Genomic DNA, 19,844 nt, shown 5'->3' on the forward strand with positions numbered 1-19,844 from the left:
AGCACTACCTCTCACGGAGGCGGCCGGACACCAGGATGACCTGTCAGGTTACATCAGGAACATTTTGTCTTAAGTTTTATCTGTAGAATTTAACCCAGAGTGCTCTGCTCTGACCCGATTCCCTTTCTCCAGGTGTGCGCCTGGGGCCGGAATTGCTGCTTACAGAGAGCTCTGTGCTCAGCTGCTTGAGGCGCCACCAGGGTGCTCTCTGTTAGTGGCCGCGCTGTTCACTCCCCTCCGGGCAGAGTGTGAGGCTTCTGGTCTCCCCGCATCCTAGCCAGTGCTTGTTATTGGCTCCTTTATTTTTAGCCGCCCCAGTGGGTGTGATGTGGTTTTGATTTGCATTTCTTGGATGAGTAATGATGTTGAGCATCTCTTCCTGTGCTCCCTGACCATTTGGTTATCTTCTTTGGTTAACTGTCTATTCAAGTCCTTAGTCCATTTTTGAATTGGGTTATTTGTCTTTTTATTATTGAGTTGTAAGAGGTGTGTGTGTGTGTGTGTGTGTGTGTCTTTTTTAATTTTTCTTTTGTATTCTGGGCACACGTGTGTCACCAGACACGTGATTTGCAAATACTTTCTCGCATCCTGTGGGTTGTGCTTTTAAAAACTTTCTTGATGTGGCTCTTTGATAATTCTTTTGAGATTTAGTTCATCTGAGTACCACCTTTCGCTGCTCCTAGTGACTCTACTCAGTCACTTTCTGTCATTCAGAAGAGCCTTGGGGGACCTTGCCAGTCTTCCTTCCCCTTTACCTTGCAGAGCCCTTGTGAGCTCCGTTCACGAGGGCAGCCAGACAGCTTGGCCGCACGTCCTCCGCCTGCTGGGCCCAGAGTCCTGCCCTGGGTCTCCTTCAAGAAGAGCTCTGTCTCCCCTCATAAACTTCACTGCCCCCTTACCCTGCGTCACCACTGCCCGTTTGTAGTGTTCTTGCGCGGCGACACTGGCTGCTGGGCCTCCGGGGGGGCCTGCCTCACACCTGCCGGGGTCTCGCTTCCCGGTGGGCCCTCTCGAGCTGGCTGTACAGCTCCCCCTACTCGGGCTCTGTGTCCACCTCCTCACTCGACAAGAGCCGCGGGCCGCGCCGTCCCTGGCTGAGACCCGCACACCTGACCTGACGGCGAAAATGTACGGTCGTGGTTGAGGAAGGACCGAAACCGACGGAAAGAGGTGCTGCGCTCACAGATTCAAAGACTTAGTTTTTTCTACCTCCCTGTCAGAATCCTAGCAAGCTTTTTTCTTTGTAGAAATTGAAAACTGAGCTTAAAATTCATGTGGAACTGCAAAGGACCTAGATAACCACAAAAGCGTTGAGAAGGAAGAGCAGAGCTGGAAGACTTCACGTCTCACTGTGAGGCTGTGCTCACCCACGAGGTGTCCTGACGCAGGCCGGCCCCTGGGTCAGTGGAGTGCAGCAGAGCCCAGGGGGACCTGGACACGTGGTCAGCTGCTTGTGTCAGAAGGGAGAGGGACTAGTGTTTTCAGTAACTGGACCTCCCTGTGCAAAGTGAAAAGAGTATAAAAATCAACTCCAGGATAAAAATCAACTCCAGAGGAAACGTAAGAGGAGATCTTTGTGACCTTGATTGAGGCAAAGATTTCTTAGTGAAGAGCATAAAAAGCAAGTGGCTGAGGCAAAGGACTGGTGTTTGTCTGGTAAAGGACCTGTGTCCAGAATTTGTAAAGGACAGCACAGTAAGAAAAGCCTAGTCAGAAAAGATGGGGACGTTTGAACAGGCATTTTCCAGAATGTTCGGTAGGTGCACAGAGGTCCTTCGTGTCATTAGGGAATGGCAGTGGGACCTCCACCACAGGCTGCTACTCTGACAGGTGACTGCTGGGACTACAGCTGAGTGGCCACCTGGACATAGGTCAGGCAGCTTAACAACGCTGAACACGCACCTGTCATGTGACCCGCGAAGCCTCAGACTGACCCCGCGGTCGGCCGGTGAATGGTGAATGGAAGCTTCACACAGAGAGGCCTGGGAGCTGGGAAGGAGCAGACTTCTCTTCAGGGAAATGGCAGAAGCCAGACACGAAGGAACGCTCTGAGACTCCGTGTGAGCCCAGGAAGGGTGGCGCTCGGAGAGGAAGCGGAGGGCGGCCGCGGTCTGGGGCCGGCTGGGAAAGGCATGGACGGGGGCCATGGGCGGCGGAAGGGCTCTTTCCGACTGTGGGACGGCCACACTGAGGTCTGCCTTCCTCAGACACAGTGACCTGTCTGCCTGAGGCTGATGGGTTTTACTGCACATAAAATACCTCCATAAAATGGATTTAAGAATCACGGATCCCAACGTGAACTGGGCTGCCGGTGTCTGCAGGTAACCCTCCCATCTGAATGTGTCGTACGTGTGCATCTCTGGCTTCCAGGCTCCCCTGGTTTCACTGCCCCCACTTACCCTGTGCTGGGGCCGCCCCCGCTGCCCATTCCCCCGGCTGGGCCCATGGCCACAGCCCTTTTTTGGTCCAAGGCTGGTTTATGCTGTGTTCTCGTCCACTGCCCTGCACACCCAGTCCTGTCTCCCCTTCGCTCTCTTGGCCCTCCATTTGTATATATGCTACAGTCTTCCTCACACCCTCCCGCTCCCTGTTGCCCCGCATCTCCTGAGGATCTCCTCTAGTAATGTGCCCGACAGCTTAACCCTGCGCCAAATTTGGGCTGCCACAGTTGGCCTTTGTCCAAGGCCACTGAGGACGCGGTTGACATCTGTGAATTAATGAATGACTTTCACCTCCTTGGGGCATGAAACACTCAACCCTCAGCCCCTCTGCTCTCCTCACCCTGGCAGATCCCTGCCTTGCTTCCTGGCCCCCAGCCTGGTTCTGTGGGCCTCATGTGCCGTGTCCCCTCCCTGACTCTTGTGTGTGGGTTCCCTAGGGTCCTCCCGCACTGTGCTGTGGCCTCATGCTTTCTGGCACATCTCATCTGCTCTGAGGGTTTTGGCCACCATCTCTGTGTTGACAACTGTCCAGTGAGACCCCTTCCCCGACTGCAGTGTGTGTCCCCCACCATCCACCAGGGCATCTCTACCTGCATACCATATGAGGCACACCAGCTGGTCCACGTGGGTTATCCCCTCTATGCAGTTTCTCAGAGAGTGATCCTGGCTGGCCCTGTGACATCCAGGGTAGAGCTTTTGGGTGTCTCTGATTCTAGCCCCCTTCTGCATCTGGTCTGACTCTCCCTGACCCTGCCATGCCCTTCCTGACTGCCTCCGATAGCACTGCTCAGCTGTGTGTGGAGCCCTCGGCCCGCAGGCGCCACCTCCTAGAGTCTGACGTCACCCGACCTCATACCTCTTCCGTGCCCGCTCTTTGCATGGCTCCCTTCATCAGTAGCGTGGATTTGGGTTTTATGGGTCTGTTGAAGAAAGGGTGGTGGGAGGGCTACGGTAGCGTTGCCAGTTCTTAACTGTTTCAGTAAGAATATCAGAAGGAGAGGGGGCTTGCTACCTGCCATCGCTTCGTAGAAAAGACATCTCAGCCCTAGAAGAGGTGTCACTTAGAAGGTAAGAGACCAGGGTGTGGTCTGCCTCAGGGTGGTGGCCATGCTGGTCACCTGGGTGCTCCTGAGAGTGCCCTGTGTGCCCATCCGTCCCATCAGGACATCCAGAGTGCACTGCGCAGTGGTGGCGTGAGGGTAAAATGCACTGATGTTCCTCCGCCTGATCCTCTGAGGGGGCCTCCTGGAGCCTGGCCAGCAGGTGTTTTCAGCAAGAACGTGAGCCTCTGATGTCAGGACATTGGGCCACTGCTCTGTACGCACCGTCCTCATGCTCTGCGGCTTTCCTCTGCTTCAGCAGAGATGTCACGTGGAGCCTGTGACTTCCTCTCCCTCGCGTTCCTCTCACTCGTGTGGGAGCCGCAGCACTGGGCCCCCGAGTCATGGTTTTGCGGTGTTTTATTCAGTTAGTGTGTGAGTCTGTGGGAATTGACGTGGGTTCTCAGAGCTCAAGCCAGATGCTCTGAGACCACTGTCCTGAGGGGGACCGAGTGGCCATGACAGTCCCCCTGTCCCGGCAGTTGACGTAACGGTGTGTGTTCCAATTTGCTCATGGCCTCACGTTGAGCACTTAGCTGGACGAGAGGACGAAGAATTGAACAACCGTGCGCTAGCAGAAACATACGTGATGGATGGATAGCATTTCTGCAGTTTGGACACAAGCTGAGAGAGATCTTCATGAAGGATTTTTTTGCTTTTGTTTTTTTCACTTAGTCAGAATTTTATTTCAGACTAACCAAAATGGTAGCATTGTACCTATGTAAGTACTTCATGTAAAACTTATTGAAAATGTTGATGTTATTACCTAATCCCTAACAGCACGCTATAAGATTTTCAAAAGCAAAATAAAATATCACTAAACTTTGACATAATTATGATGACATAATTATTAGCAGAATAAAAATATAACTACAGTGTTCTTCAAACAAAACAAACATAAATGTTGTAATTTGCATATTTTTATCTTTGCTTCACTTTCAAGTATTTGAATTTCTAACATTTATATTTTCTAAGTATTTTTATAAAATATTTTAAGTCACAAACTATTGTTTATTATGCCACAAAGTCAGACATCATCGGGCTACATGCACCCATCTCCCCATCCAGTGTCTGCTCTCGACAACATTTTCAAATGTGCTTTATAAATAATTGTGCTGAAGTCAGCTGTGCAGCTCTTTGTGCAGGTGGGGACAGAGGTGGCCTCACAGGGGCTGCACACCCACATGCTTGCTGCTGTGGGTGCTCCACGTGTGTCTTCTTGTTTCCACGAACATCTGAGGATTTCAAATTACTGTCAGTATAAAGACTTTAGTGCCCCCGGATCGTCTATTCTGTATGAAGGAAACAGGATAAAGATAATTTAAAACATTTTTTAATGTTTATTTTTATATTAGAGAAAAGGCATGAGCAGGGGAAGGGCAGAGAGAGACGGAGACACAGAATCCGAAACAGGCTCCAGGCTCTGAGCTGTCAGCACAGAGCCCAATGTGGGGCTCGAACTCAGGAACCGTGAGATCATGACCTGAGCCGAAGTCGGATGCTTAACCAACTGAGCCACCCGGGTGTCCTCCACCCCCCTGTATAAAGATTATTTAACTTCATTGTTGGCTCTCTTGCCCAGGCCTCAAGCACTGCGTAGCCCGGTGTTCAACTGCAGATGCATATGTCTGTGACGCAATGTAACTGGCTCTTGACTAGCTCCTGGGGTATGTGCGGGGGTACATTTTCGTATTAAGAAGGTGGCGTATATACACCTGCTCAGTGAAATTGTGCGTCAGAATGCTGATGCTCGTTTCCTGAAGATGCAGCAGAGGTGTACTTGCCATGCTGCTCACAGAACAACAGGCGTGGGGCGGTGAGGACACATCTGGGCTCTCGTCAGCATGCGGTATGAGGTGCAAAGAAGAGAGCCGAAGTGAAGAGAAATTCTCAGTGAGAATATCCGTTCTCTAAAAAGGAGAAAAAAGTTACCCGACACAAAAATATGATCTGTAGGTTTGAAGAACACCATTTTCTTTGTTTTAAAAAGCAAACAAAAAACGTGAATGGGATTGAAACAATCGAGAACCGGGGCAGGATGTGTACAGTAATGGAACTTGGACCCCTGCCGTGACCTCGTGAGAGAAACGACTAATTGCACAGCCAGCTTCCCTTCGTCTTCGTGGCTGTGACACTGACCATGCAGGATGCCCGGTGTCTGCACAAGGTGGCCGAAGCCCTGGCCCAAGGGACACTCACCTGCCAGGGTGCTGTCACCTCTGGAAGGGAGGTGCTGTTTCAGTGGAAAGGTTTTATTCCATCACATGAAAGTTAAGGCCCTGTCAAATGATCCTTTCTGGTGGCACATTTCAGAAAGTGTTAGAGGAGCCTTTAGTGGAATCAGCATCCATCTGGGAGAGAGTCTTGGGTTTTAGTGGAATCCTTTGCTGCTGTGACATAATGGATTTAACATTTGAAATGTCATTTGGTAACTGCATTGTGTCATTTATTTTATTTTATTTTTTTGGTTTTATTTTGAGAGAGACTGCAAGCAGGGGAGAGGCAGAGAATCCAACGCAGGCTCCGCTCAATCCCCTGAACTGTGGGGCTAGATCTCAAAAACTGCAAAATCATGACCTGAGCCGGTCAGGAGTTGGATGCTTAACTGACTGAGCTGACCAGATGTCCCTGCTTTGTGCCTTTAAATGAATTTGTGGGAAAATGATGTTTTGAAATGTAATGACATGACAGACTCACATAAGTAGCAAGACACTAGAACATGGCAGCTTAAAGTTGATTCTCTAGAGGGACCCTCATTATTTCCTTTTTTAGGGGTAGATAGAGGTTCTTTTCTTGGGGTGCTAACTGACAATGTGGCCCTTGAATTAGTAGCATAGGGATGGGAATTGGGGCCCTCAGGAGTCGGAGCCTGTGACGGCCAGTGCTCGCCGTGCTGAGGGGTGTGTGGAGAAGGCTCCCATGGACTCGGCTGTGTCCCTGCAGAGTGGCTGTGTTCTGTGCTCACACTGCCTGTTTCATGGCAGCCCCAGCAGGGGGCCGGGGCCTGTGGACACGAACGAGCTGCCTTCCTGAGTGCCTTCCACACCCTTCACCTGTCCAGACCCACAGGAGACAGCAGCACACAGTCTTCAGGAACTGGACCCATGGGGGAACGATGAGGCCCCGTGTAGGTGGCCTTGGCTGAGGGAATGGGTGTGGAGGCGACTGCCAGCTCCCACCAAGCAGTGCCCATGGACCTCCGGTTGTCTGTGCGGAAGCAGGGAGCTGCGTGTTCTAGGAGGTCTTTTCCAGATCCAAACGTTTGTTCCTTTGTTTGCAAAGCAAGTAACTAACAGATACTGAAATTGCTACAAAGTGCTGTAAAAAAGTGGATGATCGTGAACATTTGTTTTTGTTTTAAAGTATTATTTATTTATTTGGGAGCCGAGAGAGTGGGGAAGGGGCAGAGGGAGACAGAGAATCCCAAGCAGGCTTTGCATAGAGCCTGACACGGGGCTTGAACTCACGAACTGTGAGATTATGATCTGAGCTGAAATCAAGGGTTGGATGTGAGCCATCCAGGTGCACCAATGTTTGCTTTTTATTTATTTATTTTTAAAATGATTTTTATTACTCTTAATTTTTTTAATGTTATTTTTTTTGAGAGAGTGTGTGAACAGGGGAGGGGCAGAGAGAAAGGGAGAGAAAGAATCCCAAGCAGACTGTGTGCTGCCAGCACAGAGCCCATTGTGGGGCTTGAACCCACAAACCTTGAGCGGAAACAGTCATGTGCTTAACCTACTGAGCCACCTAGGTGCCCCTGCTTTTAAGTTAAACAGAATTTGCTTTCTGTCCTTGGAGACAGAAGGTACATGTTTCCAACTTTAATTTAGGTATACTGTTGCATTTTATTTAACTCTTTTTTCCCCCTAATATTAAGCTTTGGTCTAAAGTTAAAGTACAACTGTTCAAAGGAAAGAAAAAAGGAGGGGTAACTGGGTGGCTCAGTTAGTTAAGTGTCCGGCTTCGGTTCAGGTCATGATCTCATGGTCTGTGAGTTCGAGCCCTGCGTTGGGCTCTGTGCTGACAGCTGAGGCCTGGAGGCTGCTTCAGATTCTGTGTCTCCTCTCTCTTTGCCCCTCCCCCACTTGTGCTCTGTCTCTCTTGCTTGAAAATTAATAAACATTAAAAAAAAGAAAGGAGAAGTGGGACTTTTATTAAAATATTTTGAAGCCTGTCGCGAAGGAGCAAGCGTTTCATTTGGTTTGAGTGTTAATTTTGATTTACAGATTAACAGGACAGATTGCTGTAATTCTCCTGTAGTTGCTGAGGTAATGGGGAGCCACGTGCTCGTCCAGAGCGTCTTTGGGAAGAAGATTTAGCCACATAAGGTGATGGTGCTTTTTGAGGGTCAGCAAGTCCTGATGCGTTTTTTCCCAGCTGAGTGTCTGCAGAGGCCCCTTGGTGCGTGTGGCCTGTATAGATCTAGAGAGCCGTGGGCCGAATCTGGGGCGGCCCGAGTCTCCAGGGACTTCTTTCCTTCTCCGTTGGGTTGGTTCTCTCCGCACTCAGTTTGCCAGCCCGTAGGAACATGTGAGTTCTCCCATGTGTGCCGTGGTGAGGTGTTTTTTTCTCCCCTTCATTTTCTTTTCCCTTCTAAATGTTTATTTTGAGAGAGAAGGAGGGGGAGAGAGCGAGCGAGAGAGCGTGCCAGAGCCAGGAAGGGGCAGAGAGAGGGAAAGAGAATTCCAAGCAGGCTCCATCCATGCTGTCAGCTCAGAGCCCGACATGGGGATCAAACCATGAGATCATGATCTGAGCTGAAGTCAAGAATTGGATGCCACCCAGGCGCCCCAACGCACTGGCAAGGTTTTTAAGGAAAGGACAAATTAGACATTGTCAAGAGTGTTAGAAGTTTTAACGAATTGGATGTTTGCAGCTATACCCATATTTAAATGTACCAGGAATCTTGCTACTAAAAGGAATTCTGTGGTAAATCTTTATAAGAATTCTATAATCTCTCGTTCAGTGTTCTAAGGTTATAACAATGCTGTGCGAGTTTTAGAAGTTATTTTGTGTGCTCTTTCTTCCCGAGTTAAAGCCTCTTGTGTGCACGGAGGCCTCCATGTGTGCACAGAGGCCTCTGTGTGTCCCCTGAGCTGAGCGCGCGTCGTGCTGTCCCCCTGGGCCTGGCTGGGCCGTGGGGACTCGCCACCCCTTAGGCAGACTCTGGAGCCCTTCCCTGGCAGCGTCTGTTTGCCCATGGCTCTTTGAGCAGTAGCCACAGAGACTGGAGCAGACCAGGGATGTCCATAGGAACGACAGTGACAGATGGTCCCCGTCACTGAGGCGGGATGGACCATGCGCACCGAGGAGAGCTGCCCAGTGCTGCCCTGGTGCCCCTCTCCTTTTGTGCATTTTAGTTTCGCATTCATTCTGTTCTCACCATGTTGTCGTTTGGTCTGCTCCGTATGTAACATCCCCATACCACAGCCGGCCTGCCATTGTGGTCTGATCAGAGGCTCTCAGGGTGCCGGGTCGCACCTGCTAAGCCAGGCCCACGCCGCACAGGCACCCACATCCCTGTCCCCGCGGGCCCGTTACCGAGGGGAAGGTGTTCCGTGAAGACAACTCCTCTCTCCTGGGCCGCCACCGACTGGCCCTGCTCCTGCCCGCCAGGGGACCAGACACCCCGGAAGTGGGAGAGCAGATGGGGCTTGCACTCCTCCCAGACTGGGTGGGATGTGCTGTTTCTGGGGTTCGTCCCCATGGAGCATGTGGGAGCCAGTGGGCTTTCCTTTTCGTGGGGGGTCTGGGTTGCTAGGACTGAGCATGTGATCTGTGTTCACAGACGTGTATGTGGCTGTCTGTGGGCCTCATGCTGGGATGTACCTTCACGAGCACTAACAGCCAGCACGCTGGGGCCTGAGAACCTCAACTTGGACGTGGGGATGAGTGCTTCCAGAAAACGCATTGCTTGTGTAAAGGAGTGAATATAGTGTGTGCATCTTGAAAATGTTCTTGATGACTTAAAAGTGTAAAAGGGTTTCCGGTGGTTCTTCCACATCCTATGCTCAGGCTCCGGTTTTCCGATTTTCTTCTTTAGTGTGTATGTGTGTTGTGTCTTCAAACAACTCAGATTTGTTATCTTACAATGTCAAAGGTCAGAGGTTCACAGTCGGTCTCATTGGACTAAATCGAGGTATCATCAGACCACACTCCTTCTGGAAACTCTGGAAGGCTGTTTCCTGCCTCTTCCAGCATCTGGGGTCAGCACACTCCGTGGCTCGTGGCCCTTCCTCACTCCTCACCTCTGAAGCCAGCTGCTCTGCTCCCTGTGCACCCTGGAGGACCGTGTGGTGATGCCGGGTGCACCTGGACAGTCACACGCTTGGTGGGCAGGAGCGGACAGCTCGGGAGGTCCGGGGTCTTTAGGAGCCTTTATGGTCATTGTGGCTACATATAGGAAACAAAGGTCACTTCATGCTGTCGTTCGAGTGCTTTTAATTGCCAGAAACATACTTAGTACCTGATTCATGTTTGTTTCTCAGAAGGCATTACGATAGTTAGAGCTGAAATTGAATCTTTTTTCATAGATTTTAGTTTTTATGAAAGAGCCTAAAACCGTTTTTTTTTTTTACAAATAGTTTATTGTCAGATTAGTTTCCACATAACAGCGTTTTTTTTTTTTTTTTTTTTTTAATCTGTTAACTTTTTTGTGGAATCGGCTATTCTGGGACAGCATAATATGCCGACACTTATCCGTGTGTCTGTCACCAGACGTGGCTCTCGGCATCGGCAGTCAGGGACACGGCTTTTCCTCCTGCTCAGAGCCGGCTTGCCTTTCCGCGGTGCTCTGGTGCCTGGGCTAAGTTCACCCAGCGCTGCCTCCTGTTGGCTGTGCAGGAAGAACGGAAGTGTTTGCAGCCCCTGGGCCCTCGCAGCATGTTCGATGTGGTGGGGCACGGGGTTCTGGGCTCAGGGCTGATGGGAGCCCAGCTCCAGACGTCGGAAGTGATGTATGGCTGCCCGCTCCCTGTGGCCTTGCTGGGTGCAGATGGCTAGCTTGTATTTAATGGTTGAAGGGGGCCGGGGCTTGGGCCTCTGCACCAGTCCTGGGGCCGAGACTCAGGGCAGGGTGGCGAGGGGCCGTGTAAGGAAACGCCGCCTGCAGCTTCTCGGCCCTGCGCGCGGGACTCACGTACTGACCTGTGTGCTCGTTCCGCAGGTCCGGGCTCACCAGCTAGTCCTGCCGCCCTGCGATGTGGTGATCAAGGCTGTGGCCGACTACGTCCGCAACATCCAGGACCCCTCGGACTTGGATGCTGTAGCTAAAGACGTGTTCCAGCATTCTCAGGTACAGGCGCACGCTCGGAGCACCGTGCGCGGCGGGGGTGGGTCTGGCAGGGGCCCCTCACCTGGCTCCCAGCCTCCCCTCCGGCTCGGGAGGACGCCTGTGAGGTCTGCTGCTCCCACATTCTCCATCACGACCAGTACGTTTCTCCTAAGAAGACAGACCTGTCGCGTGGGCCGAGTAGACTTGTGAACATGACTTGTCCATCCCCTTCAGGCAGTGGTCAGGGATTTCTTCTTCCTTTTTCTGGAAAGGAACGTGAGCGGGTTGGAGTTAATAGAAGACGTGAGGCTGGTGTGACCTCCCTGCCTCCCTGGAAAGTTGAAACCACTGCCCTGTTTGCCGGAGGTGGGAAGGAAAGCCTATCCCAGCAGCAGGAGAAGCTGGCCTGGGGAAGCCCGGGGCCCGTGGGCTGCATTGCAGACCCGGCTCTCCTGACTGTGCGCCAGGAGTCACCCTGAGTAGTGTTTGATTCGTTAACTTTCCTGGAAGATTTTAATGTTATTCTAACTGTTAGTAACTTTAAAGCTGCGGGTTATGACATGTGCTGAACTTGAAATTAAGTTCGTGCACATGACCAGTGGCATGTGATTTACAAAGGTTTTCTTAACGTTTATTTCAGTCTAGAACAGATGACAAAGTTATTCGATTTAAGAGAGCAATTGGATATTACTCAGCGACTAGTAAGCCTATGGCATTTCACCCACCACATTACTTAGGTAAGTAAATCAAAGCCTCTGTGAGGGGTACTGACATGCAGTCATCGAAGAGATTTCAGTGTTGACCTGGTGGTCTGGAGGTTTCTTCACGTGAAGTGAGGTGTCCGTGGTTTACAGGGATGTGTAGGGCCAAGCCCCTTGGGCAGACTGCACAGGGGACCCTGCAAGGATCGAGGAGCAGGAAGAAGGGACCTGGGAGCAGGGGTGGGCCAGGAGGTGTCCAGGCGTGCTCTGCGGGGAGGCCCTCCCGCCCACTTCAGGAAGGCGGATGGTTGTCTTCTCCTTTGTCGCCTGGGTTTTTTGTTTTTTTTGTGAAAGACCAAATTTGACTCAGATTTGAAATTGGGCAATAAAAATAATTATAAGCTGTTTGCCTGAAGCCTGCCTGGTAGTGATCCTCTCATGGGAGGCCGCGGAGCTCTGAGTGCACGTGCCAGACTCCTACCCGAGTCCGATGGCCTCTATCTGGGCCCAGAGCCACGAGGGTCTGAGAAGTTGTGCTGTTTGCCTCCACGTTCCTGGGGTGGTTAGCGAGCTCCACTGTTTACTGGTTTCAGAAGATTAATCCCAGAGTCAGAATGTCCCAGACAGTTGTCCCTTAAGTGGTACCTTTGTCCGCTTGCTCACGCATGGCACTGCAGTGTGTGTGGAGGGCCCGCAGGTCACAGGCGAGTGCTGGCTACTGGTGGTGGTCTCTGGGGTGCCCAGTGTCTGAGGAGGGTGGGGCGGCGTTGGCTCCCCTGCCGGCCAGCCTGCTGTGACCCATGTGGGGCCGGGCTTGTCCTTTTGTTCCTGGGACACTGTGGTTTCTGAGTAGCGTCACCGTCCAGGGCCATAGCCACCCGCCATCATGCCTTGGCACCTTTTTTTGACTCTCTGCACGCTGCCCCCTGCCCGCCCCCAGCAGTGTCTGTCAGGGGCAGCCAGGGCCCCACCACCCACCTTCACCCGCATGCCCCTGTAGGAAGGTATTTGACCGAGTGATTTAACCCAGGAAGGGCTGTTGAACCAGGACAGTGAGAGCACTGTGGTTTGGGGTCAGTCTGCTGCACAGAGGGTGACATGATGGGACAGGTTACATGGGGCCATGGATACTGCTGAGATAGGTGACAGGCAGGGTCTGATGCCAGGGGCGAGCATCCTGACTCCACTGCCTCTGGCCTCGGGCTTCCTGGTCATGGAGATGGCTACCTGGACCATGTTTACATGGAAAGTGTATGTGACCTGCTCTGTGACAGGGCAGACACTGTCCTTGTTCTCAGGGGGAGGAGTCTGGAGAAGATAAGGAGTGGCCTGCAGCTGCAGAGCCGGGGAGGAGCTCGTAGAAGGGTGGCCTTGCCCCTGTGTATCTGCCCTCACACCTGGTCCTTGTGTGGCATGCAGTTGAGAGGGTCGCTGCGGGGCGCCGGGGTCTAGAACGTTGACTCAGGAGGGGGAGGCGGGAAAGTCAGGACGGAGAAAAGTACTGGTTGGTGCTTGGCGCTGGTCTGAGCTGCTAACAGGGCTGACAGTGTGCAGAAGGGGCGGGGTGGGCTTTAAATTAGCTTTTAAGTTTCAGCTTCTGAAAAACTTGCAGTGTCACACAAAGTGCTTTCGTGTTCTTAAGTCAGCAAACAACACATGAAGTAAGCATTTCAAGGATGAAGGTGACACTCCTGGAATTCAGTTTCACTTCCTCTCAGTGGGTTTTGGAGAATGTTGGTGGACTGGTGAAGGATTTGAGGTGTTTGGGGCGATACTTTCCAGCAGGTCACTGTGGGCAGTCATCACCTGTAAAAGCCTCCTCTGCAAGGGCTCTTGGCGCTTCTGACCGTGGCAGAGATCCCAGCTGCGGGGCAGGGGCTTTGGGGCAGCAGAGCGTGTGGGGTGGCAGGAGTGTGGCCTGAAGTGTGTTGTGACCGGAGACAGAGGTCAGGGCAAGACTAGGAAGGAAGCTGCATTTCAAGTTGCAGACTCACAGTGTGGGGCCAGCAGAAACCGAGTCACGCGCAGTTGCCTCTGTTGTTTATTTTCCTGACAAAGGTAACGTGGAGATGGTGCCTTTTGCCCGTACGTGCTGTTAGGTTCCCGCTGTGGTGCTGCGTGGGGAACAGAGAGCCTAGAAGGAACAACTTGAAATTGGGGAGATGTTTTCTCTGCATCCCAAGTTAGAACCCAAGACATATTTTCCATAAAATGTTTGTGTCAGCAATAGGTAGGTCCAAGATGATCTTTACTGACCTTGGTCCGTTACGTTATTCTCTAGGAAGACACATTCGGAATTTTGAACAACCAGTGTTGGAATGTAACTTTCTCATTCATTAGAACCTGTCTGTATTAATCATTTTAGAAACTGGAACATGTATAGCTTTGGAGACCTCATAAGCACTGTACGAGCCCCTCGGAGGCTGTTGGGAGTGAAGATGGGGAGAGCTGGCTCTAACCAGAGGTTTCTCAACCTGGTTGGGATGGAGGTTCTAGCCCAGAACTGGGTTACCAGCGTCTCCACTGGGCCTTGGGAACCTGTGTCTTCCAAAGGAAAACCTTCCTGGCCCGGCGCAGGGCCGGTGGTTTGGTGCTGGGTAGGGCTGCCGGGTTCGGGCATCTTCTTCCAAGCCCAGGTCGAGGAAGGCTCTGCTCTCCACATGGGTGCTGAGGATGTGGAAGTGCTGGGGGTAGAGGGATGCACACTCGCTGCCCCTTTGCCCCGTGGGGCTGGAGGGCCTGGTTTGCATAGCATGTGTTCCTTTTCAGGGTGAAACATGGCCTCTAGTCCCTACTGTCTTTGCAGAGTGGGCCCCCAGGAGCTATCTGTTCTTAGATAGGTGTTTAAAATGTTACAGGTAAAATTAGTATTTATTTTGTAGGAATTTGTCAGAAACCTGGTGTTGGGACCGGGGACCTAGAGATGGTTATGCTTTGTGCTTCCCGCCCCTGCACACAATGCCTGCCACACCCGCCAGAGTCCCCGGTGTGAATATAGGCTCACGTAAGCCATGTCAGAATGGAGTTGTCAGCAGTGTGTGGTTCCTGGATGAACCATACCGCTTAGACCTGGCTGTGCGTCCAAATCATTGCTGGGATTTTTAGAAAAAACAACAGAGCTGCTAGGGGCCCACCCACCTCAGGTCTGTGAACGGAGAAGTAGGCTCTAGCATTCATGATGTTTTTGTTCAAAGCTGCGCAAGTGAAACCGAGGCCCGGTGAGTTTGAAGACGCGTGTACTGTGTCTTCCTGGCCACCTCAGGAAGTCAGTGAGCTCCCACTGCACACTCGTCAGAGCTGCCTGGGTCCGGAGCACCGACAGCAGCATGGCTGGCGAGGAGGCGGGCGGCAGGAGCACTCAGCTGTGGTGCGGAGAATTCACACGCGCTGCTCTGGGTGACCATGTGATGGTTTCTTGGGAAACTGCTCATTCTCTTACCATGAGATTCCAGCAGTCACGCTATTGGGTATTTCCCCAGAGGGATAAAAAACTTATGTCCACACAGAACTCTGCACCATGTGGATAGCAGCTGTCTTCATAATGCCAACGCTTTGAAGAGCCAACATGTATGTCCTGCAGCAGGTGAACAAGTAAATAAACTGTGGGCCCTCCAAGCAATGGAATGTTCTTCAGTGCTAAAAAAAAAAAAAAGGGGGGGGGGGCTTTCAAGTCATGGAGAGACCTGGGTGAACCTTGAATTGCATTCATGAAGTGAAAGAAGCTGATCTGAAAGGGATTCCAACTGTGTGACGTTCTGGAAAAGGCAGAACTGTGGAGACAGTAGAGAGTCCGTGGAGGTGGGGGCGAGGGGGGTGATGGGCATGGAGGAGGGCACTTGTGAGGATGAGACTGGGTGTTGTATGGAAACCAACTTGACAATAAACTATGTAAAAAAAAAAAAAGAAATTCCATGGAGGGATGAACACGGGGATCAGAGGATTTTTAGGGCAGTGAGACTATTGTGCGTGACACTGTAGGGTGGATGTATGTCCTTGTACGTGAACACGTCAAGGGAACCCTAATGTAAAATGTGAGCTCTAGTCCATAACCACAGTGTGTCAAAACGGGGCCATCGGCGGTTACGCCATGTCACACTGACTAGCAAGGTGTATGGTGATGGTTCCTGCCTGAGTTTTCCTTACACCTAACGCTGCTCTGACAATGTCTGTTAATTAAGAAACACCTCCTTGATGCATCTGGCCCACGCCAGCACTTGCCAGGTGCTCGGCAGGGTGGCCGTGCAGGCATGCAGGCCAGGCCCTTCCTTGCACACAAGTGAGATGAGACGTGGCTCGCGTGGCATGTGAGCAGGTGGTTCAGACTGAACTGATACTGGTGAAGTCAGGGCTCAGTTCTGCTTGTGGAACTGGTGTTTGAGCTGAGGTTTGAAGGCGGAGTGGGAGTGGAGCACGGTGATGACGGGGAGGAAGTCTCTCCCCACAGAGGAGATGGAGGAGATGCGTGTGTGTAGGCCCTGAGGTGGGGGCACTGGGTGTGCAAGGAGCCCAGGCACCCGGGAGGGGAGGGGTAGGGGTGCAGTTTGGTCCCAGCACAGCCTAGTGTGTGTACGTTAAAACCAGTTTTAGGGGAACGTTACCAATGGCTCCTCCCCATCTCCCCATCAGGTTCCCTGCCCACCAGCTCCCCGAATTTTGTATCAGTGGCCCCCCCTTTTCTTTATCTTGTCTGTACCCCGAGGGCTAAGTGGAGACGTGGAAGAAAGCAGGCTTCCCTGGGGGGCTCCGTGGACGGAGTGGCCGGGGCTGGGGAGCGCAGGTGGAGCCGGGAGTGAGGTCGGCTCGCAGGAGATGGGAGCATGTGGCAGGAACCAGTGTTGTCGGAGGCGAGGAGGGAGCTCCCGTGGCTGCTGGGTGTGTGTGGCAGTGTGGCCCGCAGCACAGTGCAGGGAATCCAAGGAGAAACCCGTCTTCACTACTGCGGCTGCTTCCACCCTGAGGGCGGTGGAAGAGGGCAGGCTCGGGGGGCGAGAGCGGCCCACCTCTGGGGCTTCGCAGAGGGTAGGGCTTGGAATGGGAGGGAATCGAGCGGGCTTGCGCCATCAGAGTGGGGGTCTGGTGGCGCCTGGTGCACACGTGGGGGCTGCGGCAGGGGGGTCGGGGAGCTTGGAGGACTTCGCAAGTCACCGGGCCCCAGAGCCTACAGGCCAGGGGGCCCTATGGGAGCAGGGCCGTGCGGGCACATCGGAGGCAGTCTCTCAGGGCTGCATGGGGACGGGAGCGGCCACCTGGAGGCCAAGACCTCCGGGTGCCCACATCCTCGCTGGCCCCTTCCACAAGTCCGGCTGCAGGCTGCTGATGGCCGGCGATGGGTCTGCAGGAGAGCATACCTGCTGCTGTCTCACCTGGAGGGAGGGGGGCTTGCCTGGTCCCAGTCCTGGCGGCCAGGGCTCAAGAAGGTGCACGTGCAAACATGAGGGAGACAGGGGCTGGTCAGTGATGTCATCGGACTGTCCCATCAAGTGTCGGTGGGCTTTCTAGGTTAACAGTCTCTTTGGAAATACAGCTCTACCTCCACACAACATGACTCCCAGCACGTCAGGGCAGGCTCAGCAGATGTCACCCCAGAAACAGAGACACAGTGTGAGAACAAGGATGCGGTGCCCCCAGGGCTTCAGCTGATGAGACAGGGTCGCCCGGGCAGGAACCACGCAGATGCAGTGGTCACGCGACCTGCCGGGAGCAGACGGTGATGACCTGTTCACCTGCGCCAGTGGAGTGCGTGCAAGCGGGGAGCCAGCGCTGCCGATGCCGCCCCGTCCTGCCCCGTCTGGTGCCCCCTTGGCTGGCCTGCCCTGTGCTCACCCCTGGGTCACGGGGCCACGACGGGGCAGCCCTACACACTGCGGACGACCTGGCTGCTCCCACGTGGTGCTGCGTGGCTCAGGCCCATCGCCCCCTCACCGTGTGGAAGTCTCTGTGGGTCCCGTGGGGCAGGTACTGCGCCATCCTGGCTGCTGCTGTGCGCGCCCTCTGGTTTTTGCTACAGTAACTTTTTACGTTATTAGTGTTAGCAGATGTCCCATGCTGTACCGTTGGTATACTTTACTAGTAAGTTTTTGAAATTTGGCATTTAAAACAAATTTACGCGATGGTCATCTCATTCTTACTAAAGCCACCATTTCTATGTTTTTTGCTTAAGCTTTTTTGTTATGGAAAGACTTTAAATGTGACGTATGAAGGGCAGCATCACGAGCAGCTGTGTGCCTGGTGAACAGGTTTAACAAACGACAATGTTTGTTTCATATCTTTCTTTCAAGAAGTACGTTAGGCTTTTCTGCAAGTCACATTTATCCTGCTCAAGCAGGGTTTTTGATTTTCCTACCTCAGTCTACGGCCATACCACCCTGAACGTGCCCGATCTCGTCTGATTTTCCTACCTCAAATGTATGGAGTAACAAGTGGTGGTGTTGCGATCTGGAATTAAATGCTGTATTATAGATGTCGTTCTGCCTTTGCTGTTTTTGGCGGTGTCTCTGTTCATCTTTTCCTGTTTTTATCTTTAAAACTTTTTTTAAACGTTTATTTTATTTTTGCGAGAGAGGGAGCAGGGGAGGGTCAGAGAGAGAGGGAGACACAGAATCCTAAGCAGCTCCAGGCTCTGAGCTGTCAGCACAGAGCCTGACGCGGGGCTCGAACTCAGGAACGGTGAGATCATGACCTGAGCTGAAGTCGGACGCTTAACCGGCTGAGCCACCCAGGCCCCCTCCTCTTTTTATCTTTTAAAGCCGATGCATGTGGTATTAATGTGAGGCTCCCAGGATTCTGACAGCATATTCTGCCGGAGAGAAGCTACGGTGTCTCGTGTGGAGCAGGAAGTCTGCTTACTACTCTTCCTCCCTTTCGGGTCCTGAGCATTGTCCTCAGACTCAGAGTCTGTTCCCATGACCTTTCATTCAGGTTTTTGTCAGTTTATTTTAGTCCCTGTGCTGTGAAGTGATACAGGCTGTCTGGTCTGGCTTTTTGAAAGGTCATTTTTTAAAAAACCCTGAAAACCAGTAATTTTTTAGGAACTGAAACTGTGCTTTTCAGCAGCCACTTGGCAAGGTGTGTCTTTGGCAGGTGGACCCGCTCGACATGTGATCTCTTGGTGGATTCTCAGGGTACGGTGACAGGAGGGCACGCCAGTCCAGTCCACAGTGGACAGAGACTGACTTGTTCCGTCGGGCTCACAAAGCCACACGGATGGCCAAGCGCAGCGCTGGTGCGTCTTCCTGCTCCCCGTCTCTGCCAGCCTGTGTGCACAGCGCCTTTGCAGTGGGACGCCGCCATTCCCACTCAGCGAGCGAGCCAGGGGCCGGACGGATTTGGATATGACTTGGGACACATCCATCACTCGTGAGACTCTTCCTCTTGAAGACTGTGCTGTGCGAGCTTTGGCGACGCTGCACCCTGTGAGGTCCCCACGTGCTGCCCAGCCTCGGCGGTGGCGGAGGTGCTTAGTGAGCACCCTGCTGGCTCCTGGCCACGGGAGCTCTGTGCCCACAGTGCCGTGGGTGGGAAGGCAGCCTTCATCGTGAGCAGCTGCTTGCGTTCCTGGAGTTCAGAATTCCTACTGGCCCAAGGTGCTTCCCCGGGGTCTCTGGTTCGTTCGGGTGCCCGCTTGCTTTATCTAAGGAGGTGCGCAGAGCCTGCTGCTCCCCGGGTGGCAGCCTCTGGCTCCTCTCGGAGGGCCTGGCCCCAGGCCAGCTGCCCCAGCCGTAATACCCCCTCCCCTCAAGCTGGTGCTTCTGGACAGCGGTCAGCCCCTCCCGCCTCTGCCCTCAGGCTAGTCTTCCGCCCTCGGGGCCTGCCTTCTGGAGGCTGCTCATCTGGAAGAGGATGGAAACAAGTTACCAAATTCTCCTTCATGTGGCTCTGTGTCTTCTATAGACTATCAGCATTGAGTCAATACATCCTTTTCAATGCAGCTAATGGCATTGGGAAATTTGACCTTTTTCTTAGGTCTTGAGACCCTGGTATTGGTGGGAGGGAATATGTTGACTTATTTGAATCTGAATTTTCAAATCTACATGTTTTGTGCTACACCTCAAAGTCCCGCATCAGCGCCCAGTGGCATTAGAGAATTTAAAAAGTCATTACTTCGTGACTCTCATTGGTTTTGGCTGGCGAGCCCTCTCCGCGCTAACGAGCCTGGAGGTAGAGGAGTGCACGGGCTGGCCAGGCCAGCCGCTTCCCTGCACAGCCTCCTGGCGGACACCGTGCTTTCCAAGATGTGCGTGGTCATCAGAGACCGCCAGGCGGCCGTGAGCCGGGTCCGTCCTGAGAGGCGTCCTTGTTACGCGCACACAGTGCTCCGCTCACGGTT

The 19,844-nt window shown here is 52.8% G+C and overlaps 1 protein-coding gene across 2 annotated transcripts in view; it reads left to right on the plus strand.

Moving 5' to 3' along the window:
- Nucleotides 1-19,844, plus strand: part of FAM120A (family with sequence similarity 120A) — a 94,145-nt gene that overhangs the window by 24,140 nt on the left and 50,161 nt on the right. For both annotated transcript variants that reach the window (XM_039221436.1, XM_039221434.1), the window contains exons 4-5: nt 10,710-10,838; nt 11,458-11,554. In XM_039221436.1, coding sequence (XP_039077367.1) covers nt 10,710-10,838; nt 11,458-11,554 — 226 coding nt within the window. The remainder of the gene's footprint in view (nt 1-10,709; nt 10,839-11,457; nt 11,555-19,844) is intronic.

The sequence above is a fragment of the Hyaena hyaena genome, unplaced genomic scaffold (assembly GCF_003009895.1).
Source record: "Hyaena hyaena isolate Hyena2069 unplaced genomic scaffold, ASM300989v1 scaffold_987, whole genome shotgun sequence".
Taxonomy (NCBI): domain Eukaryota; kingdom Metazoa; phylum Chordata; class Mammalia; order Carnivora; family Hyaenidae; genus Hyaena; species Hyaena hyaena.